The sequence below is a fragment of the Echiichthys vipera genome, assembly GCF_963691815.1.
Source record: "Echiichthys vipera genome assembly, chromosome: 1".
Taxonomy (NCBI): Eukaryota; Metazoa; Chordata; class Actinopteri; order Perciformes; family Trachinidae; genus Echiichthys; species Echiichthys vipera.
Window position 1 is genome coordinate 38,827,806 of NC_139826.1, and position 15,627 is coordinate 38,843,432.

General features: G+C 43.4%; 2 protein-coding genes across 2 annotated transcripts; both read right to left on the minus strand.

The window, feature by feature from the left end:
- Nucleotides 1–495: 495 nt before the first annotated feature.
- LOC310950156 (tripartite motif-containing protein 16-like) lies at nt 496–2,211 on the minus strand (the record flags this gene model as incomplete). The annotated part of the gene is made up of 1 exon (XM_083917818.1): nt 496–2,211. Exon 1 carries the CDS (start codon nt 2,152–2,154, stop codon nt 496–498), a length of 1,659 nt encoding a protein of 552 aa, XP_083773944.1. The 5' UTR covers nt 2,155–2,211.
- A 6,456-nt stretch (nt 2,212–8,667) lies between these two features.
- LOC310950133 (tripartite motif-containing protein 16-like) lies at nt 8,668–10,220 on the minus strand (the record flags this gene model as incomplete). The annotated part of the gene is made up of 2 exons (XM_083917795.1): nt 8,668–8,762; nt 8,870–10,220. 2 exons carry the CDS (start codon nt 10,218–10,220, stop codon nt 8,668–8,670), a joined length of 1,446 nt encoding a protein of 481 aa, XP_083773921.1.
- Nucleotides 10,221–15,627: the final 5,407 nt, after the last annotated feature.

Below are 15,627 nucleotides of genomic sequence, written 5' to 3' on the forward strand. Positions count from 1 at the left end.
ACGTCCCATCAGTAAAGTGAAATGACTCAATGATTTCAGGAACACTTCATCCACACAATCAACATGTTTGAGCAGAATCTCAGCTGTGGAACAGAGAAGAATCAGGATTTCCTCCCTCATTATAATCTGGATTATTACACTTTAGCATCAATCCCAGAGCCTCATTCGTACGTGTGACAAACAAAGAAACAACAACATACAAATGCATCCATAGAATCAGATATTCATCAGACATTTAGAGCACACACACGTTTCCTTTTCCATCCCCATGAGCAGTGATAGGCTCCGTGGCTAAACACACGCAGGAAGGAGCGCCACCTAAAGACACTCAAACATTTACACCACAACTTAATGACAAGACGTCAAAGTCCCGCCCACAACGTGTGAGTGACAGCTGATCTGTGTGCAGCCGAGACGTGGAAAGAAAAATCAGCTCTCAGCGACAAACGTGGAGACGAAATAAGTTTGAGGATTTAACCATTAAATGACTTCTGACTATTTGACTTTACACAACTCAGCAGCAGAGTTTTCATAATAAATACCAAGTCCAGCATAGAGAGGCTGAGTGAATGTGGTCTGGACTCTGTGGAGGAGAGTCATGGTTTCAGAGATGCTGTAGAAGGACAGAACACCTGCACTGTGATCCAGGTACACTCCGACTCTGGAGGACCGAGGACCTGAGACGGGAGTTTTGACTTTGTTGTGATAAAAGTCATAACTGTTGTTGTAATAAAATAACATCCAAGATTTGTCATTGAATCCAAATCCATCTGTTCTGCTCATATTCTTGTATGCGACTGCTGCAGAAACTCCTCCTCTCCACTCCACCTCCCAGTACCAACGTCCAGTCAGACTCTCTCTACTCAGGACCTGAGGATAATAATGAATGAATCTGTCTGTGTGATCAGAATAAGACTGTTCTTCACTCATGTATGTTGCTTTTCTGTTCCCCTCAGATAATAACAGATGTTTGTGTGCTGTGTTTGGATCCAGTGTGATTTCACGTGAGTATCTTAAGAAGTCAGCTCTGGTCTTGGGCTCTGCTCGTGGATCTGACAGTAAAACATCCACTTCAGTCACAGTCAGTGAGACGTTTGTCCATTTCTCTCTCAGGACGTCCTGTAGTTTCTCTGTGAGTTCTGACACAGCCGCCGTCACGTCCTCAAAGTGTCTCAGAGGACGGATCTTGAAGCTGGATGTAGATTCAGTGAGTGGAGACAGTGAGGTGTAGCTGTGGAGAAACTGGTTGTGATCCTCTGTGTGTGAGAGTTGTTCCAGCTCAGCGTCTTTCCTCTTCAGCTCAGTGATCTCCTGCTCCAGCTCCTCCTGAAGCTCTTTGACTCGACTCACTTCAGTTTCCTGCTGGGATCTGACCTGCTGCTTCACATCGGAGCGTCTTTTCTCCATGAGACGGATCAGCTGGCTGAAGCTCTTCTCGCTGTCCTCCGCTGCTTTATCAGCAGAGCGGTTGATGGCCTCCACCTCCTGCTGAAGCAGCTTCACATCTTTCTCTCTGTCCTGGATCCTCTGCTGGATGTTTAGTCGACTCCCCTCCAGCTCTCTCTGCCTCTGGCTCCTTTCTGCTGCAGCTGAGACTGTGTCGTGGCCTTTGTGTTCGTCATCAAGGCAGAGGTGGCAGATACACTGCTGATCGGTACGGCAGAACAGCTTCATCACCTCATCGTGACGAGAGCAGATGTTCTCCTGCAGCTTCTTGGAGGGCTCCACCAGCTTGTGTTTCTTTAAAGCAGCTACGTTGTAATGAGGCTGCAGGTGTTCCTCACAATAAGAGACCAGACAGACGAGACAGGACTTGAGGGCCTTCAGTTTCCTCCCAGTGCAGACATCACATCCCACATCCTCAGGTCCAGCATAGCAGTGATCATCAGGAGCAGCTTGGAGTCCAGTCTTCTTCAGTTCCTCCACTAAAACTGCTAACATGGTGTTTTTCAGCAGGGCAGGCCTCGGTGTGAAGCTCTGCCTGCACTGAGGGCAGCTGTGTGTTTTCTTCCCCTCCTCTTCATCCCAGTAGCTTTTAATACAGTTCATGCAGTAGCTGTGTCCACAGGGAATAGTCACCGGGTCCTTCAGTAGATCCAGACAGATGGAACAAGAGAAGGTTTCCCGGTCCAGCTGAACTCCTTTCTGCGCCATTTCACCTCTCAGTGCCAACGCCTGTGTGCGTTTCTCTTCCTCAGCAGTGAAACTAGTCTGAGCTCTGATCTCAACAACAGGTGTGTGTGCAGTGAGTGGGGCCTGTCAGCTCCTGCACGTCACCACCATGTTGGTTCCACCCATTTTCAAAGTGTAGATCTGAAGGGGAGGGAACAAGGAAATAAGTGGAGTTCAGGGTGGAGCTGGCTGTGTTTCAGAGCAGGAGGAGGAGGGAGGGGTTATCAAGCTGTGTTCACTCCAGGAAGAGGAGCGCCACTTTGTTTCCTCGTTGACAACAAAGCCTCGGTTCAAACCCGCTCCACGTCTGAAAACACGTCTGTGTTTAGTTATAAAACACTTGTTGGCAGCTCAGTCTTTGGGGGCGGCTCCGTATTTCTCTGACTCTTGCCGACTGACAGCGGCTCTGAATGATTTCACCTCTTCTATAATAATTCAATCGTCTTCTTTGAAGCATTTGTGAGAAGACGATTCAATTTCACAACATCATCTGGAGCCAAACGAGCGTTTCAAGCCTCATTTAAACAAACATCATTTCATCAGTGATTTGTTGCGACTGTGAATCCAGAAGGACGTGAATGAATCAGACCAGAATGATTCAAGCTTCACTTTTACTGCTTTGACTGCATTTGCACTGATGTTTGAAACGACGCACTTTTACTTTAAAGCTCTTTAATCACACTAAAACATCTTCTTGACTCAAAATGCAGATGAACTGAGCTGAGGTGCTTTAACCTGCACTACATCCCTGCTTCATGTGTTGAAACACACTGCGTACAGAAAACAGCACATTGAGGAACCAAAGAGTCGTGCAGATCTTTGATTTATGGACTTTTCATCTGCTTCAAACTCTATTCAACAGGATTTTAGCAGAAATATTTAGAAAACACAGAGTTTGGACTTGAAGCTGTCTTGATTCTGTGTTTGTTGAACAAAATGACCTGGTTATATGTTTGTTTTTGTTTGTTTTTATTAGATATAAATACTAAAAACAGTATACAACAGCATCAAACAGGGTTACATTGGATAAGTGTTTGCAGACATTTAAATATATATTTTACATTAAACTGCTTTTCAGAGGAAGAGGTTAAACTCTAAAACATAAAAACACAAACAAATAAAACGTAAACAGTATTTGGGAATAAGACAAACAAAAATAAAATAAATAAATCACCGTTTATGAATAAATAAACAGTGATGCCCTGTTGGAATTGTATAGAACTGTATTTTCTGGTGGAAGTAGTATTTCTATCTTTTATTGTGAGTAAAAGTTTCACTGTGACACTGTAAAGATGTAAAGTGTGAGGGTTCTGGGTCTTGGTGTTGTTGTTCCTCCCCCTCTGCAGGGTTTGGCTGACGGGGCTGACGAGGCACACCTGCAGCCGTTCACTCAGTACCACCTCTATATACACACCTGGTCTTGGCCCTGCTCCCCTCACAGAGATTTCCATCTTGTCTGTAGAGCTGACCTTCCTCTCCTAGTGAGTTTTTGCCGCAGTCTTTCCAACTAGTGCTGATGTTTTTCTTTGTGAGCCTTCTCAGTTCTTCGTACCTCCCTGCATTGTGCCTGAGTTCCTGAGTTTGCCCTGAGCTGCCTCGTTGCCCGAGTTTGCCCTGAGCCGCCTCGTTGCCCGAGTTTGCCCTGAGCTGCCTCGTTGCCTGAGTTTGCCCTGAGCTGCCTCGTTGCCTGAGTTTGCCCTGAGCCGCCTCGTTGCCCGAGTTTGCCCTGAGCTGCCTCGTTGCCTGAGTTTGCCCTGAGCTGCCTCGTTGCCCGAGTTTGCCCTGAGCCGCCTCGTTGCCTGAGTTTGCCCTGAGCCGCCTTGTTGCCCGAGTTGGCCCTGAGCCGCCTCGTTGCCCGAGTTTGCCCTGAGCCGCCTCGTTGCCCGAGTTTGCCCCGAGCTGCCTCGTTGCCTGAGTTTGCCCCGAGCTGCCTCGTTGCCTGAGTTTGCCCCGAGCTGCCTCGTTGCCTGAGTTTGCCCCGAGCTGCCTCGTTGCCTGAGTTTGCCCCGAGCTGCCTCGTTGCCCGAGTTTGCCCCGAGCTGCCTCGTTGCCCGAGTTTGCCCCGAGCTGCCTCGTTGCCCGAGTTTGCCCCGAGCTGCCTCGTTGCCCGAGTTTGCTCCGAGCTGCCTCGTTGCCCGAGTTTGCTCCGAGCTGCCTCGTTGCCTGAGTTTGCCCCGAGCCGCCTCGTTGCCCGAGTTTGCCCCGAGCCGCCTCGTTGCCCGAGTTTGCCCCGAGCCGCCTCGTTGCCCGAGTTTGCCCCGAGCCGCCTCGTTGCCCGAGTTTGCCCCGAGCCGCCTCGTTGCCCGAGTTTGCCCCGAGCCGCCTCGTTGCCCGAGTTTGCCCCGAGCCGCCTCGTTGCCCGAGTTTGCCCCGAGCTGCCTCGTTGCCCGAGTTTGCCCCGAGCTGCCTCGTTGCCCGAGTTTGCTCCGAGCCGCCTCGTTGCCCGAGTTTGCCCCGAGCCGCCTCGTTGCCCGAGTTTGCCCCGAGCCGCCTCGTTGCCCGAGTTTGCCCCGAGCCGCCTCGTTGCCCGAGTTTGCCCCGAGCCGCCTCGTTGCCCGAGTTTGCCCCGAGCCGCCTCGTTGCCCGAGTTTGCCCCGAGCCGCCTCGTTGCCCGAGTTTGCCCCGAGCCGCCTCGTTGCCCGAGTTTGCCCCGAGCTGCCTCGTTGCCCGAGTTTGCCCCGAGCTGCCTCGTTGCCCGAGTTTGCCCTGAGCTGCCTCATTGCCCGAGTTTGCCCTGAGCGGCCTCGTTGCCTGAGTTTGCCCTGAGCTGCCTCGTTGCCCGAGTTTGCCCTGAGTTTGCCTCGTTGCCTGAGCGTCTTCTGGCGGTTGAGTTCCCCTGCATGCCTTGCCAGCCACTTGTTGCTTTAACTTGTGGAGCCCCTTTGTTAAAATAAACTTTTTGACGCACCTATCTAACCTGCCTGCCTCTGCTTTAGGGTGCAGCTGTCAGTCGGCCCGCAACAAAAAGTCCTGCATTCAAATGTGAACTTCAGTATAAAAGCACTTAAAGTAATTCTCAGGCAGCAGAATGGCCTCTGTCATTGCAGCATTAGAAACTATATCATCTGTTTCTTTGATGACAGTGAAATTGTTTTTTGTCATTATTTGAGATTTGTTTCAACAATTCTTTCCCCAAAATGACGAAGCTACAAAATCCGTCCAGGATTGTAAATCTGCGTCATCTCCAATATTCATCACTCACATGTTTAAATCCTTTATTTTGCAGTAGGGTTTTATTTAAATCACTGTTTGGGGAGGAGCACTTCCTGGACTCTTTGGATCAGGACACATTCACCACAGCCAGAAGAAAAGCCCAAGGCTCTCTCTTTGTGTTCCACCAATAGGAACTTTCTACTTGGAGGGTGTACGCCTTTAAAATCACCACTAGATGGAGACGTTTCAACTCCATTTAGTTTTATTTACAGTGCCAAGTCAGAACAAAAGTTCTCTCAGGACACTTTACATATGGAGAAGGTAAAGACCACACTCTCTGACTTATTCATGATTTACAGAGACACAACAATTCCCCCATGAGCCTGGTGGTTTTGCATCTATTTTTAGTCATTTTGCATCTTTTTGTGGTGGTTTTGCATCTATTTTTAGTCATTTTGCATCTTTTTGTGGTGGTTTTGCATCTATTTTTAGTCATTTTGCATCTTTTTGTGGTGGTTTTGCATCTATTTTTAGTCATTTTGCATCTTTTTGTGGTGGTTTTGCATCTATTTTTAGTCATTTTGCATCTTTTTGTGGTGGTTTTGCATCTATTTTTAGTCATTTTGCATCTTTTTGTGGTGGTTTTGCATCTATTTTTAGTCATTTTGCATCTTTTTGTGGTGGTTTTGCATCTATTTTTAGTAATTTTGCATCTTTTTGTGGTGGTTTTGCATCTATTTTTAGTCGTTTTGCATCTATTTTAAGTCATATTGCATCTTGTGGTGGTTTTGCATCTATTTATAGTCATTTTGCATCTATTTATAGTCATTTTGCATCTTTTTTTTGTCATTTTGCATCTTTTTTTTGTCATTTTGTATCTTTTTGTGGTGGTTTTGCATCTATTTTTGGACATTTTGCATCTATTTTTAGTCATTTTGCATCTTTTTTTAGTCATTTTGCATCTATTTTTAGTCATTTTGCATCTTTTTGTTATCATTTTGCATCTATTTTTGGTCATTGTTAGTTGCTGGTTATGTTTAGAACGTAACTCCGGTGATTAACGAGGGCCCACTGTTCTGTATGTCCAGCATGGATCTAAACCCCATAGAGAAGCTCTGGAAAAGCCTCTGTAACAAAGTAAAGTGTAATAAACCCACTGCAGTCAGTGAAGTGTGTTAGAGAGTGAGTCAGAACGGACGCAGGTCAAAGCAGAGCAGAGTGAGAAACTAGTGATGTCCTGTGGGCGCAGACGTGCTGAAGTCACTCAAAGCTGTGGCCTCTGCACTTCCTGTTCATGTTTGAATCCTAGAGCCTGAAGAAAACATGTATAAACTACTTTAGAGTAGATTTCTTCAGGGCTAAATGATGTGATATCTGCTACGCTGATATCTTTATAGGCAGTATCAGAGGCATTTCCAATGCTGGTGTCAGTGTAAGAACAACTCTGGCACATTTTCTGTCACAGATCTTTGAGAAATAAACACATTTAAAGGATCTGATGGGACCACATGTGTTCATCTTTACTATTCATCATTTTGTGACGATTTTGCATTTATTTCTAGTCATTTTGCCTCTTTTAATGACGGTTTTACATCTATATTCAGTCATTTAGCATCTCTTCATGGTCGTTTTGCATCCCTGTTTTCATTGTTTCACTATTTTTTGTTATTTTTCATCTTTTTGTGAGGTTTTGCATCTATTTTTAGTCATTTTGCATCTTTTTGTGGTGGTTTTGCATCTAATTTTAGTCATTTTGCATCTTTTTGTGGTGGTTTTGCATCTATTTTTAGTCATTTTGCATCTTTTTGTGGTGGTTTTGCATCTCTTTTTAGTCATTTTGCATCTTTTTGTGACATTTTGCATCTATTTCTAGTCATTTTGCATCTTTTTGTGGTGGTTTTGCATCTATTTTAGTCATTTTGCATCTTTTTGTGGTGGTTTTGCATCTATTTTTAGTCATTTTGTATCTTTTTGTGGTGGTTTTGCATCTATTTTTAGTCATTTTGCATCTTTTTGTAGTGGTTTTGCATCTATTTTTAGTCATTTTGCATCATTTTGTGGTGGTTTTGCATCTATTTTTAGTCATTTTGCATCTTTTTGTGGTGGTTTTGCATCTATTTTTAGTCATTTTGCATCTTTTTGTGGTCGTTTTGCATCTATTTTTAGTCATTTTGCATCTTTTTGTGGTGGTTTTGCATCTTTTTACTATCTTTATTTATTTCATAGGCATATTTTAAAATTATTTATATCTATATTTATTCATTGAATATTTAATGAAATAGCAAAAAATTTATCCTGGGCGTTTTTTTATTTTAATGTTTTTATTTCAGCACTTTATTCATGAACATCTGGTTTAATGAGCTTTAACAATTATGTTTATTAATTATCACAATAACATCTAATTTAATCTGCTACTACATTATTAAAATAAATAATTTAATAAATAATTAAAAAATAATTAGTGAATAAAAGGGGAAATTAAACAGGATTTTATTTATTTAATTAAAGATTAATTTTGCAGTCATGTTTATTTATTTCATAGGCATATTTTTAAATGATGTCTATATTTATTTATTAAATATCTAATGAAAGAGCATAATTACTGTACAGTATGTTTCATTAGTTTCTTTTGCAGCTGTTTATATTCCAACATTATCTGATTATATGTTATTGAAACAACAAAGAGGAGAAAAGAGTGTGTTGACGTTTATTTCTTGATAAAGCTTCAGTTTGTTCACACGTCCCATCAGTAAAGTGAAATGACTCAATGATTTCAGGAACACTTCATCCACACAATCAACATGTTTGAGCAGAATCTCAGCTGTGGAACAGAGAAGAATCAGGATTTCCTCCCTCATTATAATCTGGATTATTACACTTTAGCATCAATCCCAGAGCCTCATTCGTACGTGTGACAAACAAAGAAACAACAACATACAAATGCATCCATAGAATCAGATATTCATCAGACATTTAGAGCACACACACGTTTCCTTTTCCATCCCCATGAGCAGTGATAGGCTCCGTGGCTAAACACACGCAGGAAGGAGCGCCACCTAAAGACACTCAAACATTTACACCACAACTTAATGACAAGACGTCAAAGTCCCGCCCACAACGTGTGAGTGACAGCTGATCTGTGTGCAGCCGAGACGTGGAAAGAAAAATCAGCTCTCAGCGACAAACGTGGAGACGAAATAAGTTTGAGGATTTAACCATTAAATGGCTTCTGTCTATTTGACTTTACACAACTCAGCAGCACAGTTTATACCATAAATACCAAGTCCAGCATAGAGAGGCTGAGTGAATGTGGTCTGGACTCTGTGGAGGAGAGTCATGGTTTCAGAGACGCTGTAGAAGGACAGAACACCTGCACTGTGATCCAGGTACACTCCGACTCTGGAGGACCGAGGACCTGAGACGAGAGTTTGGACGTTGTTGTGATTAAAGTAATAACTGTTGTTGTAACAAAATAACATCCAAGATTTGTCATCGAATCCAAATCTCTCTGCTCTGCTCATATTCTTGTATGCGACTGCTACACGAACTACTCCTCTCCACTCCACCTCCCAGTACCAACGTCCAGTCAGACTCTCTCTACTCAGGACCTGAGGATAGAAAATATGATTGAATCTGTCTGTGTGATCAGAATAAGACTGTTCTTTACTCATCCATGTTGCTTTTCTGTTCCCCTCAGATAATAACAGACGTTTGTCTGCTGTGTTTGGATCCAGTGTGATTTCACGTGAGTATCTTAAGAAGTCAGCTCTGGTCTCGGGCTCTGCTCGTGGATCTGACAGTAAAACATCCACTTCAGTCCCAGTCAGTGAGACGTTTGTCCATTTCTCTCTCAGGACGTCCTGTAGTTTCTCTGTGACTTCTGACACAGCCGCCGTCACGTCCTCAAAGTGTCTCAGAGGACGGATCTTGAAGCTGGATGTAGATTCAGTGAGTGGAGACAGTGAGGTGTAGCTGTGGAGAAACTGGTTGTGATCCTCTGTGTGTGAGAGTTGTTCCAGCTCAGCGTCTTTCCTCTTCAGCTCAGTGATCTCCTGCTCCAGCTCCTCCTGAAGCTCTTTGACTCGACTCACTTCAGTTTCCTGCTGGGATCTGACCTGCTGCTTCACATCGGAGCGTCTTTTCTCCATGAGACGGATCAGCTGGCTGAAGCTCTTCTCGCTGTCCTCCGCTGCTTTATCAGCAGAGCGGTTGATGGCCTCCACCTGCTGCTGAAGCAGCTTCACATCTTTCTCTCTGTCCTGGATCCTCTGCTGGATGTTTAGTCGACTCCCCTCCAGCTCTCTCTGCCTCTGGCTCCTTTCTGCTGCAGCTGAGACTGTGTCGTGGCCTTTGTGTTCGTCCATAACGCACACAAGACAGATACACTGCTGATCAGTACGGCAGAACATCTTCAGCACCTCATCGTGACAAGAGCAGATGTTCTCCTGCAGCTTCTTGGAGGGCTCCACCAGCTTGTGTTTCTTGAATGTGGCTGAGTCAAAATGAGGCTGCAGGTGTTCCTCACAATAAGAGACCAGACAGAAGAGACAGGACTTGAGGGCCTTCAGTTTCCTCCCAGTGCAGAAATCACATCCCACATCCTCAGGTCCAGCATAGCAGTGATCATCAGGAGCAGCTTGGAGTCCAGTCTTCTTCAGTTCCTCCACTAAAACTGCTAACATGGTGTTTTTCAGCAGGGCAGGCCTCGGTGTGAAGCTCTGCCTGCACTGAGGGCAGCTGTGTGTTTTCTTCCCCTCCTCTTCATCCCAGTAGCTTTTAATACAGTTCATGCAGTAGCTGTGTCCACAGGGAATAGCCACCGGGTCCTTCAGTAGATCCAGACAGATGGAACAAGAGAAGGTTTCCCGGTCCAGCTGAACTCCTTTCTGCGCCATTTCACCTCTCAGTGCCAACGCCTGTGTGCGTTTCTCTTCCTCAGCAGTGAAACTAGTCTGAGCTCTGATCTCAACAACAGGTGTGTGTGCAGTGGGTGGGGCCTGTCAGCTCCTGCACGTCACCACCATGTTGGTTCCACCCATTTTCAAAGTGTAGATCTGAAGGGGAGGGAACAAGGAAATAAGTGGAGTTCAGGGTGGAGCTGGCTGTGTTTCAGAGCAGGAGGAGGAGGGAGGGGTTATCAAGCTGTGTTCACTCCAGGAAGAGGAGCGCCACTTTGTTTCCTCGTTGACAACAAAGCCTCGGTTCAAACCCGCTCCACGTCTGAAAACACGTCTGTGTTTAGTTATAAAACACTTGTTGGCAGCTCAGTCTTTGGGGGCGGCTCCGTATTTCTCTGACTCTTGCCGACTGACAGCGGCTCTGAATGATTTCACCTCTTCTATAATAATTCAATCGTCTTCTTTGAAGCGTTTGTGAGAAGACGATTCAATTTCACAACATCATCTGGAGCCAAACGAGCGTTTCAAGCCTCATTTAAACAAACTTCATTTCATCAGTGATTTGTTGCGACTGTGAATCCAGAAGGACGTGAATGAATCAGACCAGAATGATTCAAGCTTCACTTTGACTGCTTTGACTGCATTTGCACTGATGTTTGAAACGACGCACTTTTACTTTAAAGCTCTTTAATCACACTAAAACATCTTCTTGACTCAAAATGTTCCTGGCTAAAATCATGGTCATTCAAACGGTTTGAATACATATTTAGTTCATTTGCCAGGTGGTAATCAGACTTCATATCTAAGGAGATGTTTGTCTTATGAGGCTGCGTCCCCAGCCAGGAATTCAACCCCTCCCATGCAGGGCGTGCGCTGCCAGTGCTGAACAGGTTCTCCACCCTGTCCTTATTTTGCTGCTTGGCAAGTTTTATTGATTTCCTGACCTGCTTCTGTAGCTCCTCACATGAATCCATATCACCTGTATTAACACTGATGTTTCTCTTATTGCATCTATCTTTAGACATTTTGCATCTTTTTGTGGTGGTTTTGCATCTATTTTTAGACATTTTGCATCTTTTTGTGGTGGTTTTGCATCTATTTTTAGACATTTTGCATCTTTTTGTGGTGGTTTTGCAACTATTTTAGTCATTTTGCATCTTTTTGTGGTGGTTTTGCATATATTTTAGTCATTTTGCATCTTTTTGTGGTGGTTTTGCATCTATTTTTAGTCATTTTGCATCTTTTTGTGGTGGTTTTGCATCTAATTTTAGTCATTTTGCATCTTTTTGTGGTGGTTTTCCATCTATTTTAAGTCATTTTGCATCTTGTGGTGGTTTTGCATCTCTTTTTGGTCATTTTGCATCTTTTTTTAGTAATTTTGCATCTTTTTTTTAGTAATTTTTCATCTTTTTGTGGTGGTTTTGCATCTTTTTTTAGTCATTTTGCATCTATTTTTAGTCATTTTGCATCTATTTTTAGTCATTTTGCATTTTTTTGTGGTGGTTTTGCATCTATTTTTAGTCATTTTGCATCTGTTTTTAGACATTTTGCATCTATTTTTTGTCATTTTGCATCTATTTTTAGTAATTTTGCATCTTTTTGTGCTCATTTTGCATCTATTTTTAGTCATTTTGCATCTAATTTTAGTCATTTTGCATCTTTTTGTGCTGGTTTTGCATCTATTTTTAGTCATTTTGCATCTAATTTTAGTCATTTTGCATCTTTTTGTGGTGGTTTTGCATCTGTTTTTAGACATTTTGCATCTTTTTTTAGTGGTTTTGCATCTATTTTTAGTAATTTCGTATCTTTTTGTGGTGGTTTTGCATCTTTTTCTAGTCATTTTGCATCTATATTTAGTCATTTTGCATCTATATTTAGTCATTTTGCATCTAATTTTAGTCATTTTGCATCTTTTTGTGCTCATTTTGCATCTATTTTTGGTCATTGTTTGTTGCGGGTTATGTTTAGAACGTAACTCCGGTGATTAACGAGGGCCCACTGTTCTGTTTGTTCAGCATGGAATAAAAGAATATTCAGCAGCATGTTTGTTGCTCTCTTCTCTCTCTTTCTTTGCTGTGATGTTCTAGCCGTCATTTCAGTTCATCTGTCACCGTTTGAAACCTTGAATTCTTTCTCGCTCTCACTCTCCACTGGATGTCCAAGTGGCTCCAAATCTCACGGTTTCTCCCTCCGCTCGTGTCCACACGGAGGTTGATGTTGCTCCTATTTTCTGGCCTGAAACTCTGTGAATGAAGCCCCATCTCCCCTTCCCTCTGTTCTCCTTCCTTTGGGATTGACTTTGCTAATCCACTTGAATGGGCTTTACTATGAGAGGAGCTGGTACAGGGGCCAGTAGGTAAGTCTTTAAAACCCTCTTTTAATAAACTCTGGCTTCACTGACTACACTGTTGCTGCTTTGTTTTGTGTGTAGGGACTCTTCTCATGCTGCTGCAGAGGTTTGCTGTTATTTTCAGCAGCATTAGTGGTTAAAAAAGACCTTTGAATGCCTTCACCGTGCTGCCCCGAGCTAATCACTGTTAGCCACATCCAGCTATTAGTGTCTCTCCAGGATTTCTCTGTTAATAGTCGACGGCTTATCTGATGTCTGCAAGTGTGAAAACAACAAACATCCAAATACCAAATTAAAAACCAAACGCCGACGTAACGAACGGATGTCTGAATATTCATGTTTATCTTATTTACTGTCGTTTTATTGGTGCTTTTCCCTGTAAGTCGTAGTGCTAACCTTAGCCAACTATGTTCGTGAACTTTCTTACGTGTTTTTTGTCCGTTTGTCTCATTCTTGGCACTTTTTGCCGACCGCGTCTCCGTCTGGACGCAACAATGCGGCGGCTCCATTGTTTACACCCGTGAACAGCTGTTGTCGCTAACACCAACGGCGCTAATGTGGGAGACGCCTGAAATCCCCAAAGAACTGAGGAGAAAGTACAGGGGATGTAAAGCTGGACGTAAACACCGGGAAAAGAAGAGGAGATATAAACCATCTCTCCCTTCCATCACCATGGGGAACGTGAGGTCGCTGGCTAACAAGATGGACGAGCTGGCGGGCCTGGTGAAGACTCAGTGGATGTATCGTGTGAGCAGCGTGCTGTGTTTCACGGAGAGGTGGCTCCACGAGGACATCCCGGACTCAACGTAACTGTGGACGGCTTTCAGACTGTTCGGGCGGACAGGAGTCACCGTGAGAGTGGCGAGAGGAAAGGTGGGGGACTTGCTATTCTTATTAACAACAAGTGGTGTCATCCTGGACACGTGACTGTAAAGGAGCGTGTGTGTAGCCCGGACATTGAGCTGCTCGCCGTGAGTCTGAGGCCATACTACCTGCCGAGGGAGTTTTCACACGTGATCGTTCTGGTTGTTTACATTCCTCCGACTGCAAACGCGGCGCACGAGTGACGTCATCCACATCGTCGTCTCGGGCCTTCAGACACGGCACCCAGACGCATTCATTGCAATATCTGGGGACTTCAACCACATCGCTCCGGCTGCGACACTGCCCACTTTCAAGCAGTTTGTGGACTGTCCCACCAGGGAAAACAAGACACTGGACCTGCTGTATGCTAACGTTAAGGAGGCTTACAGCTCCACTGCCCTTCCTCCTCTTGGAAGATCAGATCACAACCTCATCCACCTGCAGCCCCAAGTCCAGCGGCTTCCTGTGAGCACCAGGACTGTGAGGAGATGGTCACAGGAGCCCGATGAAGCTTTACAGGGCTGCTTCCAACTTACAGACACAAGCAGCACATTTGTCCGCTCCCACGTCTTTAAGAGAATAAAAAGCATGAAAAATATCCCTTTAACTTTCTAACTTACTAAGCTTTTATATTTCATCTGTTTCATCTTTTTGTGCTGGTTTTGCATCTATTTTTAGTCATTTTGCATCTTTTTCTGATGGTTTTGCATCTATTTTTAGTCATTTTGCATCTTTTTGTGATGTTTTTGCATCTGTTTTTAGTCATTTACATCTTTTTGTGGTGGTTTTGCATCTATTTTTAGTCATTTTGCATCTTTTTCTGATGGTTTTGCATCTATTTTTAGTCATTTTGCATCTTTTTCTGATGGTTTTGCATCTATTTTTAGTCATTTTGCATCTTTTTGTGGTGGTTTTGCATCTATTTTTAGTCATTTTGCATCTTTTTGTGGTGGTTTTGCATCTATTTTTAGTCATTTTGCATCTTTTTGTGGTGTTTTGCATCTATTTTGAGTCATTTTGCATCATTTTGTGGTGTTTTTGCATCTATTTTTAGTCATTTCGCATCTTTTTGTGGTGGTTTTGATCTATTTTCAGTCATTTTGCATCTTTTTGTGATGGTTTTGCATCTTTTTTAGTCATTTACATCTTTTTGTTGTGGCTTTGCATCTATTTTTAGTCATTTTGCATCTTTTTGTGATGGTTTTGCATCTATTTTCAGTCATTTTGCATCTTTTTCTGATGGTTTTGCATCTATTTTTAGTCATTTTGCATCTTTTTGTGGTGGTTTTGCATCTTTTTTGGTCATTTACATTTTTTGTGATGGTTTTGCATCTATTTTCAGTCATTTTGCATCTTTTTGTGGTGTTTTGCATCTATTTTTAGTCATTTTGCATCATTTTGTGGTGTTTTTGCATCTATTTTTAGTCATTTCGCATCTTTTTGTGGTGGTTTTGATCTATTTTCAGTCATTTTGCATCTTTTTGTGATGGTTTTGCATCTTTTTTTAGTCATTTTGCATCTCTTTGTGGTGGTTTTGCATCTATTTTTAGTCTTTTTGCATCTTTTTGTGCTGGTTTTAAATCTATTTTCAGACATTTAGCATCTTTTTTGGTCATTTTTCATCTATTTTCAGTCATTTAGCATCTCTTCGTGGTGGTTTTGCATCCCTGTAGTCATTTTTTGTCTCTCTGTGGTCGTTTCTGGTTGTTTCGTGTGCACTTGTGGTCATTCAGCATCCTGATAGGTCCGTTCTGTAATCCGTCCTTGTTCTATAAATGTCCACAGTTTTCTGAAACCCAAATGGCCAACGGACAGATTCATGGACTGATAAATCCTTCATCTGTTCTGTGTTCATTTAGAGCAGATAAGAAAATGTGTTATTCATTTAGAATGACATCCTTGAAACAATGGACGCCCTAATATCAACACATCTAATAACGGGACTTCCTGAAGCTCACAGATCAGGAAAAAAGCTTCTTTGTAACGTCACTTCCTGTTGTTTCCTCATGAACTCGTGTTTGATCTCAGAGCCAGAATTCTGAAGCACACACAGATTTAATGTGAAAGACTTTTTCACAGTTCTCAGAAACGCTGCGGAGGAAAGTGACGGGGAAGTGAAAGTGACGGTTATAACGTGACCTCTGCTGCTGCTGCTGCTGCTGCTGTTTACAACATTAGCAACAGAACGTG